This window comes from Passer domesticus, chromosome 4 (assembly GCF_036417665.1).
Source record: "Passer domesticus isolate bPasDom1 chromosome 4, bPasDom1.hap1, whole genome shotgun sequence".
Classification (NCBI taxonomy): Eukaryota; Metazoa; Chordata; class Aves; order Passeriformes; family Passeridae; genus Passer; species Passer domesticus.
In genome coordinates this window covers 27,156,704-27,179,915 of record NC_087477.1, presented here as the reverse complement: position 1 = coordinate 27,179,915, position 23,212 = coordinate 27,156,704, and the positions used below count along the sequence as shown (strand labels likewise).

The window sequence follows — 23,212 nt, the reverse complement described above, 5'->3', positions numbered from 1 at the left end:
TCTCCTTGTCTTCCAGAAACTCCCCCACTTCCCACACACTTTCAAAGGCACTTGCTAACAACTCTGCAGCACAGGCCTGGCTGAAGCAAAGAACCCTGAGGTGAATTTTGCTCTATCAAACCAACCTGGAAAACATCTAAGTCCCATCTTGTTCTTTCCCTGTTTCAGGCTGAGCTCTTACCTTTGTCATTGACACTAGCTGTGCTCCTTTTTCACAGATACACTCTTGCAAAGAATCAGATATTCAATCACATGGGCTTTACCAAACATCTGTTTTTACAATCTGAAAACCAGTTGTGTTCCTGACTGAACATAATGGATGAACCAGCAGCAAGTGGCTGTAAGCATTTCTGATTTAACAGTATTTCCTGAATACCCATCAGAACATTCTATTATCACTATGGGGTCATAAGTGACAAATAACTCTATGATGTTTTGATAAATGAATGCCAAGAAAGAAAGCTATCCAAAGCATCTGCAGACTTCAACACATACATTTGGCTCATGCTAAGCAAAAGAGTATTGTCTATTTGTGATTTTTGAATACACTATGTCCTTTGATTTTCAATTGTACATCCCAGCTTTTAGATGTAAGTTTTACTGTCATACTGGGCAGATGCACCTAGCCATGTCTTCAGAAACAAACCTGAAATTTTGTCAGCATTGGATTAGGCAACAGAACACAAAGAAAAATACAGCTTTCCACAAATGAGGCAGTCTTACTCTACAACTACTAAAATCTCAGCTGAGGAGATTGTATTCTCTGCCCTGTAGGAAGCACTAATTTCACCTGTGCAAGAATATTGTCCTACTATTAGTGTCATACTGGTAGCAGTACTTGTCACATTAAAACCAAAACCATTTAGGCAGAAAAACCAGCAACTTTACCATTTTTTTTTCAACACAGCAAGGCATGAATGTTACTGTTGTTTTGCTCACAAGCTTATCTCCTGACTTACCCAGGGTGAGGGATTTGTGTGTGGAACAGAAAACGATAGCCACTGTGTCTGCTGGTGTGAAAGTAGAGTTATTCCTACAAAACAAAAGAGTTTTAATAATCTCTGATAGCAAAATCCTTCTTAAAACAGCATCTATCAAAATTATTACTTTGAGGATCCATATACATGTTTACATCACTTTGATCAGTCTGGTGACAGAAATAATTCCACCCATAAATGAACAGTAGTGCTTGATTTATTTTTTTTAAGCAGAATTGTTTCTCTGTTGTGGCAAGCTCTCTAATGAATACACTCCCCTGTGAAAGCTAGAAATTTTGAAGACACGGTGTGTAGGACACAACTTTATTCCAGCCAAGTTTATTTTGTCAAACACGCAAAAATGTCACAGCAGGAGACACTTGCCTCCACAAAAGAAGAGAAAATGACCTATTATTTCTTTTTCTAGTATGGAACAGTAACAAAATACTCAATTTGGACAATATATTGAGTCTGCACTAAGGAGTTTGCTTCCACTTCAGAGAAAAACTATATGTAAGGGTTTAAACATTGGGACTAAGGCCAGGAGGGGTGGGAAAATGACATATATATGTATATAGAGAGAGAGATATGACTGGCCAATGGATCACTCTTTGCTCTAAATTAGGAGTAATTCTATGAGATTCTAAATATTTACCATACTGAATTGGTTACTGGCATTTTACATTTCATAGTTGGGGCATATCTTCCCCCCAGGTTAGGTCTAGCAGTCCAGAAGTTATTTAAAAACGCCTTTTAAGGCCAGGATATGATCTTGTCACAGAGAAATTTTCTTGTGGCACTAAAAAAGCCTAAGTAGCTCTAAGACACTGTACCCTTCTTTGTGATTCTCCCTTATGGATATTGTTTAATTTATACAAAGCATATGCTTGGAGTCTGCTGTATTGTGGCACTCCCCTTTCAGCAGAGTGCTGCTAAACAAATATTCCAGTAAGCCTCAGTGAGAGGACAGCTGTGGCTACTCCAACCAGCACCAGTGATGCCCTGAGTCACTGGCTAACACCATTCTTACAATACTAGTTTTTGAGAAGTGAATTTACAATTGCCCTTCCTGGATGATACTTTAAAAAAGAAAAGAAAAAAAAAAAAAAAGCTCTACCAAACATTAGTTCAGGGCAGCTGTCTTTTAGGAATCACCATACAAATGTAGCAAATTTGACATATATAGAGAGGAGTGAATTGCCAGCACAGCAAATGTATCTTGAGATGTAAAAAGTCAAACTGAGTTCTCTCTCTCATATGTCATCAGCATGTCTGCAGGGCAAATTATACCTTCAGTGACATCTGTGCAAATCCATTTTTTTCAGTGGATGAGGTATAGCAGTGATTGATTGAGATTTAACAACTCTGTAATTAACACACAAGAAAGGACAGAATTCAGGTCCTGCTCTCTTAGCCTATGAAGCTCTAACAGAGAAAATGCAGTAAGGACAATATGAAATACTAAAATGAGGTCACCCCTATTCAGAAACCTGCTTTTACACATTTGCATAAACTTTGTCACTCAAACCAAAGATATCACACAAAAGAAATATTCAAAGCTTGGGATTCAGCATATTCATTTACCTTGTGGAGAAGAGGAAAGTCAAAAACATGAAGCTCATCTGAACAGAAAATACTGAAAGAGAAAAAAGTTAAAATTAGACCACAATTGTAATTACCACGTCCATGCCTTTTGTTTCCATACTGCAGGTCAGAAACGAGGCTGGACCAAGTCTATCCATAGAAAGCCACTGACAGACAACCTTTAAAGAGTGCCTGGGAGAACAACACAGACCATTGTATCCAGGGAAGCCAGAATTAATGCTATGGCTGCACAAGTTCTTCCTGGGGTAGATCCTCTGAATCAAGTATTTCTTGACACGATGAATGGCAGGAATTAGTGCATATGCTGCACATCTCTTTGCACAAGGTTTGCTTATGGGGTTGACAACATAAAATCTGTCAGACATGCTCTGGTTGCTGGGCATTTAGACTTGCTATTTTACAGGAGAAAGCACAGTGCGTAAGGATGATCCAAAAAAACATTCCCAGCCCTGGGTATATTAATCATGATCATTCATGGGGAGAGGAAGAGAAGATCATCATAGGTGTTTGAATTCTCTCTGAGACAAAGGCTAATTCCTGGGCTGGGCACTGTGTGTCAGACATTTCCTTCCAGCTCAGTCAGCTCTGTAAGGGCAGGTAGCTGTGAGCATCCCAGGGGGAGCTCCTCTCTGCCAGCTCTGCTGACACCCACAGGGGCTCTGGGGGGCACAGAGCCCACCCTTGGACTGCAGACATACAAGGAGCAGCTGGTGGCTTCCACGAGTAGCTGCAGAGACCAAGCATCAACATCAGCATGGGGAATCCCCACAAGGCTGAAGGAGAGACCCTGTGACTGCACAGGCCTTTTCTGAGTTTGTGGGTTTTGGGGGAAAGGCTTTTACTTGCAGCAGAATCTGGGGTGGGTCCTCTCCCTACTCCTTGCAAATTTTGTGAATGCTGACATGCCCCATAGGGCAGTGCAAGTCAAGACAATGCATTTGATTTTGACCCCAGTTTACAACAGGGAAACATGGCAGGGATATTAGCTATTACCATTGACATTTTCTATTCTCCTACATACATTTCCTAGAATGTATAAATGTCACCTCAGCATGCACTTAATTCCTCCTTCATGAACTAAAGGAGCAATCCATTGTTCTTGAATTATAATTTTTCTCCAACGAAGCACATTAATTTAATATGCACAGAAAAAACCAATCCCTTATTACACATAATTCTGTAAAGCAATAAGCATGTGTTGCTACCAATTATTTCTCGTGAATATTTTGCTGTGGCTCGAATATTAGCATAAAAATTACATAAAAACATTAATCAGCAGAATAACAAACTCAGTTTCACCTCAAACTCGTGCTGATTTCACTTCCTGGTGTAACACAATACACACATCCAGCTGACACATCCAATGGTGATACAGAAATTTCTTAGAGAGTACAATGTGCATACCCATCACCAAAACTTCCTTGGTTTTATAAATATTCCAGAAAAAAATCCCAACCAATTGTCTAGTATGTTCCAAGTAGTTCCAATGCTTATGTTAATGTTCTTACTAAGAAATTCCAGTTATGCACACTGGCAATGAACAGGTAGATATGACTTTCAGTGTATTGCACAGCAAATGGTACATTTCATTCCACATGGCACAAGTACAGAGTTGTCGTGAAGAGAAATGAAGGGCAAGAAAAGCAGCAGAAGCAAACACTATACTTTAACTGTTCTAGGAAGAACATGTCTTCTTGAAATAAAAAAGATACTTTTTTTTTCCCCAAAGCAGTGGTCAGCAGAGTGCCATAAAATTACTTCATTCTGAGTTTCTCTGCACATTAAGTTTGAGTTTAAAATCTCTGTACCATTCTTTTTTGCTGACAATTTTGCACTGATTTAAGTGCAAGGTCCTTCTTGGGTGCCAGTGCAAAGTATTTAATTTTGAAGAAAAGCTCCATAGCATTGCTTCCTACACCTTTGCTTTCAGAATAAAACATTCATATTGTACCACTTATAATTCCATGTGTTATTTTACACAGGTATAGTGTTTCATAATCCAAAGAAAAGCCACAATTAGGACAGAATTAAGATCTGATGCACAAAGGGCAGGAGCAAATTTCCTACTGGCTTTAGTAGAGGTCAGATTTGTAGAAGATACATTATTTTTATTAGACAGAAGCATATCCAGACACACAACTCAAAGTAGGTGATGGTGTGATCTCTTGAAATCTACAGTTTTAGAGTATGAGATGTGATTTATACTGAAGCATACTGTAGTTACCTCTCCTCCATGCAAATTGAAACTCCTGTCTGTGGACAGTCTGAAGCAAGATGGGAATTCCCTGCTGGGAGAGGAGACGGTGCCTGTACAGCACTGCCTTTCCCTGGGAGGGAGGGATCTGCAAGCGTGTTTCCAGCTGATGGCAGGGATACCAGCAGCCTATTCTCACGTGGATGTTATTTAAGGCTGAATGACTTGAGTGCTTCTAAAAGAAACTCTTAAGAAATGTGCTCATACACAGAAACAGATCAACACATTCAAACTCCCAACTAGTTTCTAGGTTTATAATATGTTAAGGAAGAGCAGTTTAAAAATTATAACAGTGCTTCTGAGTAACAGCTCAACCCCAAATTTTTTGTGGCTGTTTGGAATGTGACATCTGTGTATTTTATGGCTGTTCAATAACAAAGAAGGCAAAACCAGAATGCCAATGAATCTTTGTAAAGTACTACTATGCCTTTTCAGAAAGGAAGGGCCACAGAGCAACCTCAGGCACACCTAAATAGCAGGGTTCATTCCTCTCTAAATGCTTACTCAAATCCCTAAATGCATCCAGGTCCTAAGAAGTTTGGCAATCTGGTTCACTAGATGCTTTAGAAACTCTAACACCTTGCCAGTACCCCCACAGCTCCCCCACTACATGTAGCTCATTACAGACCTGAAACACAAAAAAAAAAAAGAGTGACTTTAGGGCTGAACTTACTTATGAACACGATTATAATCAAGCTAAATTTATCCAGGTCAATATTTGGATTGGCAAAAGTATCGCAGAACGTCGTGTAGATGATCATCAGGAGCACACAGCTGCTGATAGCACCAAATGGAGGCTTCTTCCTTTCAAGCCAGTCCTTGATGTATCTTCGGACAATCTGAAACACAGAAACCAACAGGTTGTCCCTTTTCAAAGATGCAGGGAGCCAAGTTGGGCATCACAAAGTGAATCTGACAGCGGAAAGACACAAAGAGAAGAGAGTAATTTGGATGACGGCCACAGTGGATTTCAAAGCTTCCCTGCCACACAACTCTTCTTCTGGGGAATTTAACATTTGTAGTGCAACTTCCACTGGGCGTCCATAATGAGAGTATATTTTCAAGTGCATTCAAATCCATCCTTAATCATGCCAAATGTTCTTTGCTAGCTGTCACTGAGACATGCCCATTAAGCCTCCCCAAAGTTTATCTCCTCTGCTGATACTAATGGATGTATGTAATTATCACAGTCCCCTTTGCATCAACAGACAATTCCAAGTGCAACTTTGGGAATCTTAAAAATCTGACATCTTCAGGAATTTCATGACGGTAGATAATCGAAAGTGATCCATGGAACATTTTAATATTTAAATAGCTAGCGATGCACCAGAAGTTTTTAATTAAATTATAACTCAAGCTTGAAAAGCAAAAGTGCATGTGTTGTGGGAGTTTAAATAATTCAAACTCTGAATATCTGGAGTTTTTGTAAATCCAAAGACAAATGCCATTTGCACGCTTTTAGAATACCAGAATTAACACATGAAAACAAGGAAACCCACTGTACTTAGCAGAACTTTTGCACTTTCAGGAAACAGAATATGAGGCAGTTTTTCAAGAATTTTTTAGAAACAACTATAAATTTTAAAGCAACCTCAACGTTCAAATTATGCTGAATACCACAGCACTAAGCCTCACCAGATACAATGCATCTATTTTAGTCCTGCCTGGGGAGTCGCTTTTAGTTTTTCTGTTTACTTTATATGGTTTGAAAAAACTTTTTAAAGCTTTTATCGTACAGCTGCAACTTGTGTTAATTTTTCAGCAATCACATTATCTTGCCTAATTTCTCCTGAGGCCTCCTGATGTTCTCTGTTACCACACTCTTTTGGAAATCACAGCCTGGGATCCTGAAGCTCTTCTGCCAGAGGGCTCCAAAGGTGTCTCGTGACCTTCCCTTAGTGGTGCTGCTAGCAAACATCAGCACCACTGGTTCAATAACACAGAAAATCTTAGAGGTATTCAAGGTTAATATCAGGCCATCATCACCACTGCTACCATAGGACCCTTTCACACAACAAATGCCACAGCCATGGAATTAAGCTGCTCTCCGTTTTCCTCATGGCTCTCAGTTTTCCTCATTGCTTTCCTGGCTTGTGTGCAAGCCTCTCAGCAGGGAAGTCCTGGAGCAGCTATCCCAGCCACCACAGCAGTGAGACTCCATCAGGGCACACACTAAAACTTTGGCACATGGGCTTCATGCCAAGCGAAGCAGGCTGAAGATCAGCACTCACCTCCCAGCACTTGTGGGCTTCCTGCTGATGAAAAATCACAAATTTGCAGGAAAATATCTAAGGGAATGCTCAATGCCCCAGTGAAAGCACTGAACTTTAAAATGTCACACTTGTCAGATATTAAGGAGAGAAAATAACAAAAAATATAAGGCCAGACTTCTGAAAGAGCCTCTACTGGAACTCCTTCAGCCACTGGGTAGGAATAAGACACTGCACTGATAAAAGAGACACAAGAAAGTGAAGACATGCAGAGACCAATGTGAAAGACATCTAATGGGAAGTTCAGATTAGTCTAATTCTGAGCAAATTTGGGACTGTAATTATCACAAGCAAAAAGTAAAGCCCTTCCCTTCTGAAGTGAGCAGGTTTTTTTTTAAACAAAGTTAAAAAAATCCTATTATCCCTTAAATTGTCACACTGGGGAAAAAGAAAAACTACTTAAGGCCACCTATTAATTTATGGTCCTTCCAGAAGATTTATACTGAAAGTAACGAGATGTTGAAAAAGAAAATGATGGCTCACTATACCATGGTATAATTTCTAGTAGAAGTATTTAAAACAAAAACTACAACCCTGTTTCTGTTCAGGGTCTGATTATAACAGACATGACAATAATAACATTATACACATATTTATCCTTGACTGACAGAGAAGAGAAATAAAAAACATTTTAAAAAGGAAACTGCAAGTATTTCCTTAGAATCTTCTATTGAGTGATACCTTCTTTAAATATCCACCTCTCTCTATCCTGGAATTTTTGTGAATCAATAACTATAAATACCAGTACAGCTTCTTATTGCATATTATATATTTTTTTACATTACATAGTCAGACCCTGAAAAACTAAATTGTGGCTTCAGGAAATCATCTAATCAACCCAGTGTCATACTAAATGTGCACAAAACAGATAAAATACATTTTCTCTAACACAGAATCCCATACATTTTTATCTTGTCACAAGGTTCAACATGATCTGTAATTCCAGAGGTCAATTCAGCCTATAATCACTGATTCAAGGCAACCTAAATTCTTGTATAACTTGATGGGAGAAATATAACCCTACAGAAGCTCATGTCAGCTGATTCACTTTGACTGAAAAACAATCCATTTGTTATTCATGCCTGGCAGAGGTGCTTCAGGACAAGGATGCTTTGAAAGCCTTTTAATTCTTAACCCAATTCTATAACTTTTCAGGGTAAACAGGAAACTACAAAAAAACCCCAAAATCGTGAATATTTGTAGTGAAGTAATCATAAATGCCACAAATACAAGAAAGACAACATGCATTCAGATCCTGGGTTGAAATACAAAAGCTTCATTTGTCTGAAATACAGCGAAAGCTAACACAGTCATTTTTGAATGTTAATATAAACAACTGGTATCCAAAATAGATGCATCCCACTGATGGAAAAGAGCAAAAAGGGGATGTATTGGGTTTTGTGGCAAGGTTTGGTAGCGGGGCAGACAACAGGGGTGGCTCCTGGGAGAAGCTGCCAGAAGCTTCCCTCGTGACTGGTGGAGCCAGTGCCAGCTCCGAGGTGGATCCAGCCCTGGCCAAGGCTGAGCTCAGCAGTGATGCTGGTAGTGATGCTCTGCAAAGATTTTCATGCAGATTCAAATGCCAGCCCCAAAGAGCAGGGAAAGGCTGACCCAGAGGTTGCACATGAAAGAACATGAAGGTGAATCCTTCCCTCAAACTGCAGTTTAGTGGAGAAAAGAGCGGGAGAGAAGCAAAGCTTCGGAGTAGGGGATATTTTAGAAATAATTTGCCTGATAGACTCACAGAAAAGTTAGACACACAATAAAAGAACATAAATGTGTCCAGCAGGCAAGCACCTCCTGAAGACTACATTCTGGCAATCTCCAAAGGTTTTGGAAAGGCATCAGCTCAAATTTGCTTCAAAACACAGTTTCAGGCTCAAACTTTCCTCTTGCCCAGGATTTAATTTTTAACAACAAAGAAATGTAATTACACTTGAGTTAACAGTAGTGTCCCCATTTCAATTTAGTTCTCCTACCAGAATATCCACAGTATTTTTCCTGCAGACTGCTCTGTATCCTGCCATAACCTTCTTGTCTAAACACCAACCTTCCTAAGCAAACGGGCTCACTGCTCTAATGCTTATTTCACTTAACATCCTTGGGCAAAGAAACATGATCTGCTGTTCCAGGAAAGCAGGTAAACAGTGCTCATCTGTTATTAAATCACACATGAAAATAGCAGTAGGTGTGTTACAAAAAAACTGTTCACTTCTCTAATTGTACCTTCAAAACAGTCACACTGTATGCCCAGAGGAATCTGTCAGTAAAATACAGCTAGACTGTTTCTACCTGTCTGATCAAGTGCTGGACACACAAGGTAAAAAATGCAATAAACAATGTAATACGTTAATGTTCATTATTAATTGAACTAAATAGGGCAAGGAGCTCTCCCCCCCCAACCTTGTAAGGAGTTAAGGAGTGGAATAATTTCTGACATCAGTCATGCAGTACATCTTCTAAAAATTATCTACATCTGTAACTTATTTGTTTATTAAACCCAAGAATTGAAAAAAAAAACCAAAAACCAAAAAACAAACCCAAACAGTCCAAACCCCAAAACCCCCAAGGAAATGGATAAGAATCACCTTTTCTGTTTCCATTATACACAAGAGTCTCTCTCTGGTATTTACATGGTATTTACATCATTTTGTAAAATAAATTTTTCCTAATTCCTAATAATTTCCAATTATTTCGGACTGACCTCCCCTTTAACAGAATTTATAGTGGTTTTACTGCACTTCTGCTCCTTTTTATTGTGTATTGGTATGTTCTTCTAAACACCTGGGAAAACCACCTGGGGCTTTACCATCTCAACAAAGAAACACAAGTCACCTTTTCCTTGTGTTCAAACGCATGAGTAAACAAGCTAAAACTGCTGGATTATCACCACACCTAAATGCAGCAGTTACCTTACTTAATTTGTCTTCTAGGGCAAGATTCCTAAGTCATTCTTAATTAATATTATTACTACTTATAGCAACAGACTTATGCAATGAAGTCTAAAATACAAAATTTTCTTTTGAAAATCTTTAAGTCAGGGTAGATATTTTCAACAGTCCTGTAATTTTTCCACATCTCTTCTTATATAGTGATGGTAACCCAAGAAAGACAATTGCAGGGAATATTAGGAACTAGGTCAGTGAAGTCTGTAAGATATGAAAGGTGAGAAAATTGGAAAAAAAAGAAAGAAAATCAACTAAGATGACAGCAGCTGTAAAAAACAGTGTAACAGCGTAAAGAAACAAATCCTGGAATGGAAGAGAGCTTAATTGGGTTGTATAAAAATATAAATCAAATAAGATATTAAGATGGACATCATTCACAGATTTCTATAGCATAACCAGCCCCCATATATACAAGGTCTGCATGCCAGTTCAAATGTACAGACCCTTTTATAAAGCAAAACTTGCACCACCTCAGCCAGACCCTGTCCTGATATTTTTAGAGGGGTTTTACCTCTGTGGAGGCATAAATTCCCACCTTTTCCTGAATACTGCTGTAAAGTTTCAGATTTTGTGATGGTTCACCTGCTTCCCTAGGACATCATCAAATGTCAAATCTATCCTTATGCTACAGGGTGTGCAATCTAATGTTTGTTTTCTGAAGACAGTGTGTGAAAAAAAAAATTTTTGCAGTTTGAGGGAAAAAAAAAATCTTTTTCTATAAGCATCTTGCTTTTTTCCCCTCAGCTTACCAAGCTCCCCTAAAAGCTATCTTACTCCATTATGTCAGTCAGCTTACTCCCAAGAGGTAGCTCCTGACACATATACACCTTTAAAGCAAGGTATAAAAACCACATGAGGTCATTTTCAAAATTAAGTTTCACAGTTCGGAGTAATTTGCAACTGTTGTTTTAAAACCTTATAAGCAGGTGTAACACGATAAAAATGTGAAGGGTGTCGGCAGCATCAGTACCTTTCCTTCATATTCTGCATTCTGTGGAAAGGAGGCTCTGTTCCCTGCTGAGTCAGGTCTTGGTAGGGACTGAATGTGTTCTGAATGCTGTTTATCCATTTCTTTGGTCCTCTGCAAAAAGCTCCTGGAGAGCTCATCTCCCAGGGTACCTCTCCTCCCTGCAGCTCTCCTGGACTTTGAAGAGAATAAGGTTTCCTTCTATGTAGATTTCATTTACAAGAAGAGACAGATTTGGCATTGTTCCCCCCCTTTTTTTAATAACAGTTCTGTTAATTTTTATTTCCCCCACCTTAGTTAAATAGTTCCTTCTACTTCCTATCAACTTCCACCTACCTTCCCCTTTCCATTTCTCATTCTTTAAAAATAAATACCTTGCTAAGCTTTTTAGTTTCAATTTCACTTACAACTTGTATTGCAACATAGCACCCTTTTAGACTTGTGTTGATAAGCACAGCTCCCAGATGCTGATAGGGCTCCTCTGGAACATTCTGGGCAACGATGCAGAAGGCACTTAAGATCCTTTACTTGTAGGACATCCAGGTGTTTTTTTGTGTGTGACCAGATTTAGTGAGGATTTCTGTACAACTGGTTTAATTTCATAGATTTGGGAAGAAGAACTACACAGAATCATAACATTAATTTTAGCTTTAGTTAAGGTCTGTTTAATGTGAAGTGCCCACTTTACGCTGGCAGACAAATTACCAATGGGGCGACTAGAGAATGCATGAATGATAATGTACAGACAAGCTTTTTATTATTTATTCATAGAAAACAGTGGGTTTTGGTGTGCTGCTTTGAAAAATGTTCAAACTAGTAGAATATAATGAAAGCACAGTGAAAATTCTATTTCATTAACATTTAATCATAAATCGCTCTTTAATATAAAACATAAAATAAAAGTCTGTCATAAGCACTTAGGTGTAGGGAACGGGGAAAGTCTGCAAAAAGGGGAAAGGAAACGTTGTGGTGGGTTTCACTTTTCCTGTTATCTGTCACTTCAGAAGAAAAAAATAAGCAAAGAAACAACAGTCCCCAGCTAAATCTCACAACTGGTCATGAAGAAATGCTTGGATATTTCTCAAAACCATACATTTTGATGGCCAAAAGTACTGCCAATATCTATGGGCAGGGAAACAATGATTGCAGCAAAATCACAACAGCTCAAGAGCAGCAATCTTACCCAGGACTCTGCTACCCAGATAAAAAATAATCAGAACTTCAAGCTGCCAGAGCAGATTCAAAAATCTTTTCCATGAAATATCTATTACCATGTTTATTGTATAACAAGTATTCTCAAATTCCCCTTAGAGGTATACAAGAGTGATGCACAAATAACAAGCTCTTACCCACTACAGATCTTCAAGGCTTATAGGAAATTAGATCTTTATAAAATACTATAGATTATGTCCCTTTTTGAAACCTCTTGTCAGAGGGGTCTTATCTGTTACTCTACAAATACAAATGCAATATTATACTATCAATACTGATTTGAGCAACATCAGCCTGTCAATTAGCAGAACACATCTGTAGACACTGAGGACACAGGCTACAACATTTTTTAAGTTCAGACAACCTGCACATCTCTGACAAAGAACAGAGCGATTCTTATTGGGGACCATCTATCAATCACTGCCATCTGCGAGACTCAGTGCCTTTCTGCTAACATAGTATCTTCTTTTTCTTCCTTTAACAGCTCTTTCTTTCCCTAAAGAATAGTCTACCACCTGAGCAGAGTCTGTACCTGCAGCCCTTTACACATTTCAACGGCAGCAGTTAGAAGATCGTGTTTGACTCCTGTCAATAGTAGTCCTAAAAAGCTATAAAAACTGTTCTAAAAACAGAAGAAAATAAGCATCAATTACACTATTGTGACTTCTTTCTCCCAGCCATCATCAAAAATTCTGACAAGGCAGCCAAGCAACCAAAACTCTTGGCCATAAAGCAAACAAAAAACCCCAAACAAAACAAATCTAAAAGCACCTTTTTACGTGCTTTGCTTATATCCCAGAGGCTGCTCAAACAGCCAGCTCTGCAGCCTGCTCAGGAAATGAGCATTTAGGCAACACAGGTTTTCCCAGAGGCAAGATTTTTTTAAGGGAAAAGAAAGCCCTTGGAGAACGCTTCCTTTAAGCAGCCTCCTCTGTTTTACACTGATGTGGTTTGAACATTAAGGCCCCACTGATCACAGATGAGTTAGGAAGGCTGAGGAGAGGCAATCCTCCAAGCAGGCAGGTTTCAAGCTTGAGGGTTTTTTTCCCTCCCAGTCAAGCTCTTTGTTACCAGGTCACCTTACCAGGCATTCTTCCACTGACTTTTCTGCTGACCAGAATGGCCGCATGTGGTAAGGAATTGATGTTGTGGGCATAAAATGATAAATTCCAATTAATTGCTGAAGGCATCATTCAGCAATTAATGATTGTGGGGCATTATCCCCTAACGTAACTAGAAGCCCAGAGTGAGTGACCAGTGATTCACAAAGATGTCCCTGTGCCATGTGCTGGGCAACACCTCGGTGATGAGTCAGTGGTGCTCTATGAAAAAAGAGCAAAACTTCCCATTTAACTGGAGCAGATGAAGGACAAGCAGACCTACCACTGGATCTCTTGGCATCAGTCCTTTTCTTGCTTGTCTTCCCTGACTGCTGCCCATTGCTTTTAGATATCCACCTTCAGAAATAGCTTTTATTCATTCCTCTCTGGGCAGGTTGGTTTACCTTTGTACAGCTCTGTCTAATCTAGACAATCACTGTAAAGTACTGGCAATTCTGATCTCTAGCTTTCATGCTCTTCCACAGCCTCTGAACAGATATAGTCAAGCGCAGTAACTCCAGAAACAAAGTCTTTATGCTTAGAGGAATCAACTTTTAATCAACTTTTGCTGATCTTACACTTCCAAAAACTGCTTCAAAGACTTTTAATGAAGAATCATCCTATTTCTTGCTGAAGTGTATTTGTAAAAACACAAACTATTAATTTGTCATTGGTTTACACAAGCTTTAAGATGCTTCAGTTTTTCTTTCAGTCTTTATCAGAACTCCTAAATCCCATCTCAATCAGAATCACAATTCTGATTTCGATCTTGTGATCACACAGAGCACTTATTTCGTATGCCTACTGCTCCATTGATGATACTCAGCCTTATCACTTTTAACAGCTGAAAGAACACCCAACTCCACCAATTAGCAGACATATCAATTTCCTGTAACATCTTTCCAAAGTAACATTCCATTACATATACAGGTGAAAGTTCTCTTGAAATTTTGCCAACACTTTGTCCAGCAATCTATTATCAGCTTTGGGGTTATTACGTTGCAGCACACATGCTGATACTCCACGACTACAGGACACTTTATTGCTAAATTGCTGTCATGCATTTGTTATCTAGAAATGTTCACTTAAGGCTTCCAACTAACAGCTTCCAGTTTTTGGACCTTTCAGAAGAGGATTCAAGTACTTCGCTTGTCTACTTTTGGTTGACACTTAATTGTGATGAGGTATGAATGCAATACAGAGGTAGGTTAATCAGCAACACTTTGTCCTAATTAATAAGGAAGCTCTTTGGCATTTAATTCAAAGCATGAGAGCAGTTCCACAGCCTTCAGGGACACAGAGCTAATGTCCATTTTCCAGATGATATGGTTGCAAGAGGTTACACAGGTGCTGATGCTGATGACTACTGTCATGCTTATCGTGCTCGTCCCTTTATTAGATTTCAATGTGTGTTTTTAATCAAAAGAAACTTCACCAGGAATTTGTTAAGTTTCAGTACATACTGATTTTGAAATGTGCAATTATAGTTCGATGAAAGACTGATTGACTGTCCTGTGTAGCACAGGCAATGGCAGACGTTCTTAACCTGCAGCTTAACCTTCTCCAGGGTGCTCCTTTGCAGCCTCTGCTCTCATTTGCCTGTATTTTAACCATGCCTTCCATTTCAAACTCTGCTTTAGGCTGACAAAATTCAGAAGGTTCCAGCTGAACCCAGAGCTCAGCTGGATGCTCGAATGAGCTGCAAATCCCACTCACATGCCCTCTGTGCATTCCAAGTGCCTGAGAACAACAAATACTTACAAACAAGTAAAAACTAGACTTGAGGTGGTTTAGTGTCCAAGAGCAGTGACAACAGTTATGACAACTTTAGGTCTTACTATTGTGATTTCCCACCATGACATGGGAGAAAAAATAACTAATATTAACATTTGTGAACAAACAGGCACTACAGAGACAAGGATCACAGAAAACCTTATACATGCAATTAGCATTTTTTACATTCAGTGGAAGTTTTCTATCATAAGCAATGGAAAATAAGGCTTTGTGTGAACATATGAACAAATAGTATAAAATTAACTGTTCATTTCACAAATACCTTCCACCCAGTGTAACATGATAGAGAAATCATGCGAAAATAGTTTGCAGTTGTGCCTCTAAACCCCTTACTGCAAAGCACAAGCAAAATGGCTCGAGCAGCCTTAATTTGATGATTTCTTAAGTTGTGACCACTTAGCCTTTATATGTTTATTAATATGGAGATTTTTTTCATTCCTGTAATTATTAGCAGATACTACACAGGGAGGAAGGACTTCCTTCACCCCCAGGCAAAGGGTATGTGACAAAAGGACTGTGTAATATTCTCAAAGCTCATTTGTATGGGGCTGGAATTTCTCACAGCCTGGGCTGCCATTTTTCCCACTTTATGTTCAGGAGCTCCCTCCTCACTCTGCAGCAGCGTGTGTTTGTGGTAGTGAGGGACAGATGCTCAATCTCAACAAAGATCAATGTGGCTCCAGGGAGCACTGTAGCATCTTTTCCCTGATATTAGACTTCACTATCCTGAGGCTGTTCCTATGTGGCAGCTTATCAGGTTGCCAGTCTGTCTTTAAGATAGCTCTCTTTATCTTGTTTTTTTAAATAAGAATGTATATTTAAAAGACATACCTGTCCAATAATAAGAGGGACTACAACAGTCATAAACAGCTGCGAGAATATGGATGTAAAAGGCACAGAGGAGGATGATCCAAGCTGCAAACGAAAGATAAACCATTAACATTGCACTTTTTCTTAGTATCTGCAAATTTCATACACAGATATCACACATTAATATGCATTTTATTTTACACATAAAAACTGGGAACTATGTGCACTGGAAGTAGCTGCACATGTTTAATAGTGAAGTCACAATAAAGCATTTGGTGTTCCACAAAACAGAACTAAACCAATCTCTGATTATTTTATAACCTAGGGTAATATTTCCATCAATATTCATTTAATTGAAAATCTGCTACATATATATATGCCAAGTAAATTATAAAAGCATTTGTAGGATGATAGTCTAAAGAGACAGGGAGTGAATCCTCCTAACTAAACAGTTAGCTTTACTTACTTTACCATTTATACAAACATCAAACAACAGAAGTCAGTGTAGTTATTTCAATAAATAAATGAAAGTAATAAAATAGTGAAGAAAACATTCACATGTTTTATTTCAGTGCTGTCTAAAAAGAGATATACTAGAAGTATAGAACTATTCTTTTGTTAAGAAAACTGAACTGACAGTCTTAGTCTTCAAATAGGTGATCTCTAACAATAATTGTAAATACTACAAGTATTTTTTTTTAAGATGCTGGTAGAAAACAGGAACACACACAGTCAGTGGGAATTTTGGGACCTGCTTCAGAATGTTTAGGAAAATATACAGTATTTTTTACGTTCTGACTGGACTTGTTTTAGGCTAGGTAATTGGAAAGTTTCCTTAAATTTAATTTCACACCTCTTTAACAGCAATGGAACACACATTAAGAAACATGCTAAGGAGACTGAATAGCATTGTCAGAGCTCCCATAGACAACCACTTGCTTCACAATAAGGCAAAGGACACAACATAAAGGTTTTCACAGATCCACTCTATTTGATATTTTACACTTCACTTTAAAGAGTCTCAAAACGACAACAGAATACACCATCTTTTCAGCACCATCTAAATGATGCTGATTTCCTAAAGCATCCTCACAAACATCATTCTCATAAATTATACTTTTCACACTTACCTTCCTTTCCAAGCTACCTTCCTGACAGACAAGGTGATCATGCAATCTAGTAACTTTCTATAAGCCTGCCTTGAAAAATCAACACATGGCCATACAAATGGGTTTGGCATAAAACAAGATTCTTCATGAATTTGAAGAACAGAAAAATCTGAAATTTTATATAGTGAAGTACTTTAATTTATGCAGCAATGTACGACTGCACTGCTTTTTTGTACCTGTACATTTGTACATGCACTGCTTGGGAAACGGGCAAACACACCTGTGCGGGATGTCTCTGGGCAAACTGAGCTTCTGGTGCAGGCAAATGGCCTCAGATTTCACATGTCCCTTGCTGAACACACTCTGGGTGGAGAGTCTCAGGAGGAACATTCAGGATCTGGCTGTTTCCTATGTGCTATCTGGACTGGCAACATCAGCTAAGACTCAGTCTCATCTCTTAACAAATGACAACAGCTCATGGTCATTGTCACCTCCAGCTTCAATGACGTGGGCACCTGAGGATGACGCAACAGCTGAAAATTTTGGTCTGCAGCTAGAGACTCAGTGAGCCTAAATTCCCCACGGAGACAAGAGGGAGAAGTAAAAGCTTGCACAGGAAGATTCAGATCACCCACAAATACCCAAAGTCTGGCATTGCAGCCACATTCCCAAGGGAGACAGGGTGCTCTGAGTGTTTCCCTACAGAGAGCACAGACCTCCATCATCCCACTCATCATCTCCTTGTTGTTTTAATTCTTGTAAGGAGCTTCTGAAATTTTAAAAAGTTCTTAGTTTTTCAAATTGTATTTGGATTTACTGTTATGTGCTGAGGAGCTAAAAGCATTGCTTACTGTGTATTCCAGGAAGCCTTTTCAAGTGAAAGTGAAGATTTTTAAACTTTAAAATCTGCCTGGGCCACAGAGGAGTTGGTCTAAGCAAGCCAGGACATTTGAACAGCTTCACAGAAATACAACACTTTGGCACTGACTCCTGTGCTTTCCTATAAAAATGTTGATTGGACTTTGCTCACTACTTTTAAGTTTTATGCTCAGTGGATGCATAATCAGTTTCTAAGTCAAGAATGAAAAACTATTTAACAGGACTCAACAGACTGCTGAAAAAGGCATAGTCTTGGCAGCTTTTTAAAATGTTACTTCAAATGTAGTGTCTTCAAACACTGGGAATTTTTAAGCACTTTGTGTATATATAAGGATATGTTTTGCTTTGGATTTGGGGCTTTTGGTATTTGTTTTGTTGTGTTTTTTTAAATAATTACAAACTGAATTAAAGGGACTGATACTACATCTTCAAACAGACTTTTAAACTTTGTTTCCCTTCTGTAAATTTCGACAATAATTTCAGTGGGCTGGTTTTTATCAAAATCTATCTGTTAGACTATGCCTATCAACTTTTGTATTACCTTACCCATAAATCTATTTCCTGAGAAAGACAGAAGATAAGATATAGGCTGAAGAGAAGGCATGAACTTCTCAATCACAGAAAATAAAGACATTTTTAAACCAGACTCTGGACATACAGTGGCTAACCACAAAGAAACAAAAATACTGAAGAACCCAAAGCTAATGGAGGCATACTTTGACCAGGGCCTTCTCAACATCTTTAGCATGAAAACTCATCAGGCTCACAACTCTAAGTGTCCCATGGACTCTCAGACATTGCCTGGGCTCCAGAGTTCCTTTGAACTATCTTTTGTATATGTTTGCCACACTTGTTTTGAGAAAGAGAAGTGAGAATTGAGGAAACAAAACCTTGATATAATGTTAATCAAACCTTCCTACATACTTACAAAATGCAGATATTCTGTCCAAATGAATAAATAGGATTTCATTCAGGTTTTAGTTGGATCAAGCTAAGTTCTGTGCTCCATTAGCTGTCATTAAAGTTTTTTTTTTAAGAACTATCTAGATGATGTGCATTGCACAGAAATTAGTAATAGGCTGAAATTATTAGTAGGCTGATTATCTTTGGGTACTCTCCTTGTTATAATAATCTCTATGCCTAAAAATGAACCTTTCTTCAATGGCAAACAGATGTACTGTAAGAAGTGGCACAAAAACATCATCAAATCAAACTGTTGATTAATCGCTGGAAAAACACCACCCCTACCTGACTGGAATGATGGATGGAAGATAAAATGCACCACTTAATGGAAAAGGAATCACAAATTTAATGCCACCATATTTTCCATGCTTCTTTAGGAACACTTTTTAAAGTTTGATATTGTGAAAATATTGTTACACACCATTCTGGATTAGCAGCATTTCAGTTAAAGTTTAGTAATAAGCCAGCCCTGCTTTAATGGACTCACTATTCAAGAAAACACCCTGAAAATTCTTGATTAGGGAAAGACACTTTTCACTTAAATAATCAGTGATTTCAGCAGGGTAACTCAGATAAGCAGAAAGTTAATTCCAGGCAAATCTTCCCAAACAATTCTGTCACCATGCAGTACTTCAAACCTGACCTGCAGCATTCTTGCTAATTTAGTCCTAGACCTTTCTTCTCAAGAGACTGCCTGTTTTATAAAAACCCAACAAATAATTTAGTGAGTTTCTTTATGAGTCAGTGGTAGAAACACTGGCTTATCCTTAATTAAAAGGCTATATTTAACTGGATATGGTAAAAAAACAAAGAGCAAAACCCAAACTTCCTTGCATAAAAAACAAGACAATTCCATCTCCCAGCCTAGACTGTCGGCACAAGCCAGAGGCTCCATTCTCATCTTCCTGGCTGACCAGGCAGGTAGCAGAGGGGGTGTCCCCACGTCTACACTGCCATGGACTCAGAGGAAACACATCATCCCAGTCCCACCAAATTACAGCCCAGTGACATGTGCTGCACACATCGCATCCACTTCGGAGCAGGCTGTCCTTTGGGGCAGCTTTTTCCCTCCCAGTGCTCTCCTGCAATTCATGCTTCCTCAGGTTGTGTCTTTGTGCTCTTCACACACCATCAACCAGCTTCAGCCTCACCAGCTGCTGGGCACAGTGTGAGGCAAGGGTGAAAAGAGGGCAGAACTGATGGGGAGGGGCACTACTGGCTGCTCTTTTGCACAAGATATTCAATTTTAAGCTTCTCTTTTCTACATTCTGGTGGAAGGGTCTGGCTACTCTGACATCCCCTTTAAATTTTGCATTCAATGCTGTATTGTCTCTGCCTCTGGTTCCCCTCATCCAGCCCAGATCCAGCTGCCTCAGAGGCCTGTCTGGAGCACCCCATGCCCCAATCTCTTGACATCCTGTTGGGGATGGCAGATCCATTACAGAAAGGCCATGGAATACAATGCACTTCTGGAAAAGAGGTGGATGGCATCCAATTTAGTGATGAAGGGCAATGAAGAAGAGTTAGCAGCTGAACAAAGCCCTCTCTTGCTTTGGACTCCTTCCAGAGCCCTTACCCTGACCCGGTCATGGCAGCATGTTACAGTACAGCAGGAAAATAACCACATCTCCCTCAGAAAGCCAGGAATGGAACTGCTGTGATGGGAACTGCCGTGGGCAGTACTGATGCTGAGGCTCTGGGAAGCAGGGAGCACTTGGAAGAGCACTGATGTGCTCCTGTGAGTTCCACAGAGCCCAGCTCCAGATTTCAGGCAGGAGGTCAAAGGAGGTCATTCCCACATAACATCCAAGCAGAGCTGACAGGTCACTGGGGTGTCCTTCCCACCCGCCACTTTACAGGCAGTCACACACACAGCTTTGGACATCTAGGAAAGGCACAGAAGCCATGCAAGTCATGCCAGCTCCCAGCCACTGACCCACAGTCATTGACTGGTACTGAAATAATCCACCTGGAACGGGTGGAAGGGAAGGGAGGCAAATCACTGAGAATAGAGTTTCTATAGGACATGTTTAAATTTAAAAATAAAGGTTTTAATTACACCTGTCAAAAACTGCAAATTTTTTCTTGCCTCAGAAAGGGGCAAACAAATATGGCATCCAAAGCTTCGGCAGTCATGTATTTTAACAAAGAGATCTTTCACTATTATTCTTAAAAATCAAACTTAAATCCACCAGTTCTGCTAAATAACTAGATATATTTTGCAAATTCTTGCATATTCTATATGCTTGTGTGGCTGTGGGAGTTGATTTGGCACAAATGAAAAGGTATCTATTTGTCTACATATATCCTCCAGTTCTGTTGCCAAATAAAAAAAAATAAACAATAAAAATCAAAGTTTTGCATTCAGAAGTAAGGAAAAACAAAAGCTGACTATCTTGACTTATTTGTTTTTCCTGAGTTGGGCAATGAGAGTGTATATTTTGGGTTTCCCTTGTTAAAGTGATCACAGATGCCTAATCCCCTTTGGGCTCCCCCATGACACATTAAATAGCAAGCCAATCCAAACACACCTGTGGATTTTAAAGCCATTTATAGAGCTGTAAAAATAACCATAGGTATTCTTCACCTGAAATACACCAGAGCTACTCTTCCACTTAACTGTGGTGCAATGATCGGGAGGGTTAATATACAGAAACAAGATCAAGTTTACAACCCAGAAACACCTAAATGGGAATTAGATTAATAGCCTTGGAGAGCAGGGACTTTAGGACTAGCATCCAAAAATTCTGCTGCAAACAAGGGCCTGACTAGCTGGAAAGACACAGATTAGTCAATACAGGGTAGTTAAGAAACATGAATATAATTTATCCATGAACAAGAAAACTGTGATGTACCAGAAGAACTAAATCAGTCGAGGTAGGGGATACTGGAGACATTGCATGAGGCCTGGGTAAGCCCTTGGTGAAGCAAATTGCACAACTGTGCAGGATTTATATTACCTGAGCTGAAGAAGGAATTAAAACTGGAGCAGGTGCACAAAACACCTCAGATTAAGGGATTTGTTTTATGAATTTGAAGATTAGAAATGCATGGCTTGTTTAGCCTAGCTGACTGAAGGCTGGCAAAGAGAAAGAGCCATGATGATGAATTTCAGAGAAGTGCTATTCAGTTTTATAACACAGGCAACAAAGACAAATGGATTACATATCCTTAACCAGTACCTACTGGAAATTAGTTTTCTGTTCATCAGAGACACAAGTTTCTAGTACTGCAAGGGTGGAAAGAGAGTGAAAATCCTTATGTTTAGGTTGGATCATGTTGAGTTCTGAGGTGAATTGCACAGCATGGAAAAGAGGTGGATTGGGTAAGCCAGGATGGCATTCTCCTAGTAGCCTGGTTCTATGACCCTGTTAAAGATGTGTGGTTAACTTCTGCCCATGTTGGAGCAGGTTGTGCACTCAAAAGGCTCCCCTAGTTTTATATAAATGAAAATCTCAAGAGCAATGACATCTAGAAAAACCTACAGTGTTTTGTGTGTAAGTCAGGAACAAGGAGGGCCCATATTATTCTCCGTTACTTGTTCCAATTTAAATAACAAAGCCATAAAAAGTGCATGTGAAAAAAAGCAATAAAATTATTAAGTAAATATTTCACAGCAGTCATTGAAAAGTTCTAGTTATTTGTAAAGAGTTTGGATCAGATCAGAGAATTCTGTTTTCCCAATAATTAAAGAAGAAAGGAAACAGTGAGGTAAATAACCAGGTAGAAATAATGATGCACTTTAAATCTTCCACATGAATGAGTTGATCTGTTAATAGCTAATGCACTGTGCTGTTCCCGCTCCCTTCCCCCCACTGTAATCAGCCTTTTGTCACATACCAGTGAAATCCATTAGCTGCAACTTCCTTATCAACTTCCAAGGCTCTCCAGCTACTAAGATATTTGCATATTTAACGATTCATTTGACTGGTATCAACTCTCATTTACCAAGTGCTTGAGAAGAAAAACAAGGCATAGTGTGTAGAAGTCCTGTTTAAAAACAAAAGAGTACTAGCAGCTCTTCTCAATAAACAGATTTATCTGAATTAATGGGATTAGAGTAGACTTCGTAAAAATCTGAGAAGTATCAGCAACTTTTGGACCCATATTTTAATTTAAAGATTGTGAATACAAGTGAAAGCTCTTCAGCATTTAAATCAGCTTCGAATTTCACTCACTTTATTTATTTCACTTTTCTCTGTGCTACTTGCACCAAATTTCCTTCACTTGTCTACTCCTGAATTATTTCAGCAGTGTTGCTTTCTAGTACTTATGACGTCACCACTGTAACACGAACGTAAAAATAAAAATTCAGAAATCAAGA

At 39.0% G+C, this 23,212-nt stretch overlaps 1 protein-coding gene across 3 annotated transcripts in view; it reads right to left on the bottom strand.

The window, feature by feature from the left end:
* The window catches only part of SLC10A7 (solute carrier family 10 member 7), a 146,174-nt gene that overhangs the window by 27,962 nt on the left and 95,000 nt on the right, over positions 1 to 23,212 (bottom strand). For 2 of the 3 annotated variants that reach the window (XM_064416738.1, XM_064416739.1), the window contains exons 7-11: positions 15,959 to 16,042; positions 11,025 to 11,198; positions 5,510 to 5,675; positions 2,562 to 2,613; positions 960 to 1,033 (exon numbers count right to left, since the gene is read on the bottom strand). In XM_064416738.1, the coding sequence (XP_064272808.1) occupies positions 960 to 1,033; positions 2,562 to 2,613; positions 5,510 to 5,675; positions 11,025 to 11,198; positions 15,959 to 16,042 (550 nt within the window). The remainder of the gene's footprint in view (positions 1 to 959; positions 1,034 to 2,561; positions 2,614 to 5,509; positions 5,676 to 11,024; positions 11,199 to 15,958; positions 16,043 to 23,212) is intronic. The other variant, XM_064416740.1, reaches the window with a different exon arrangement.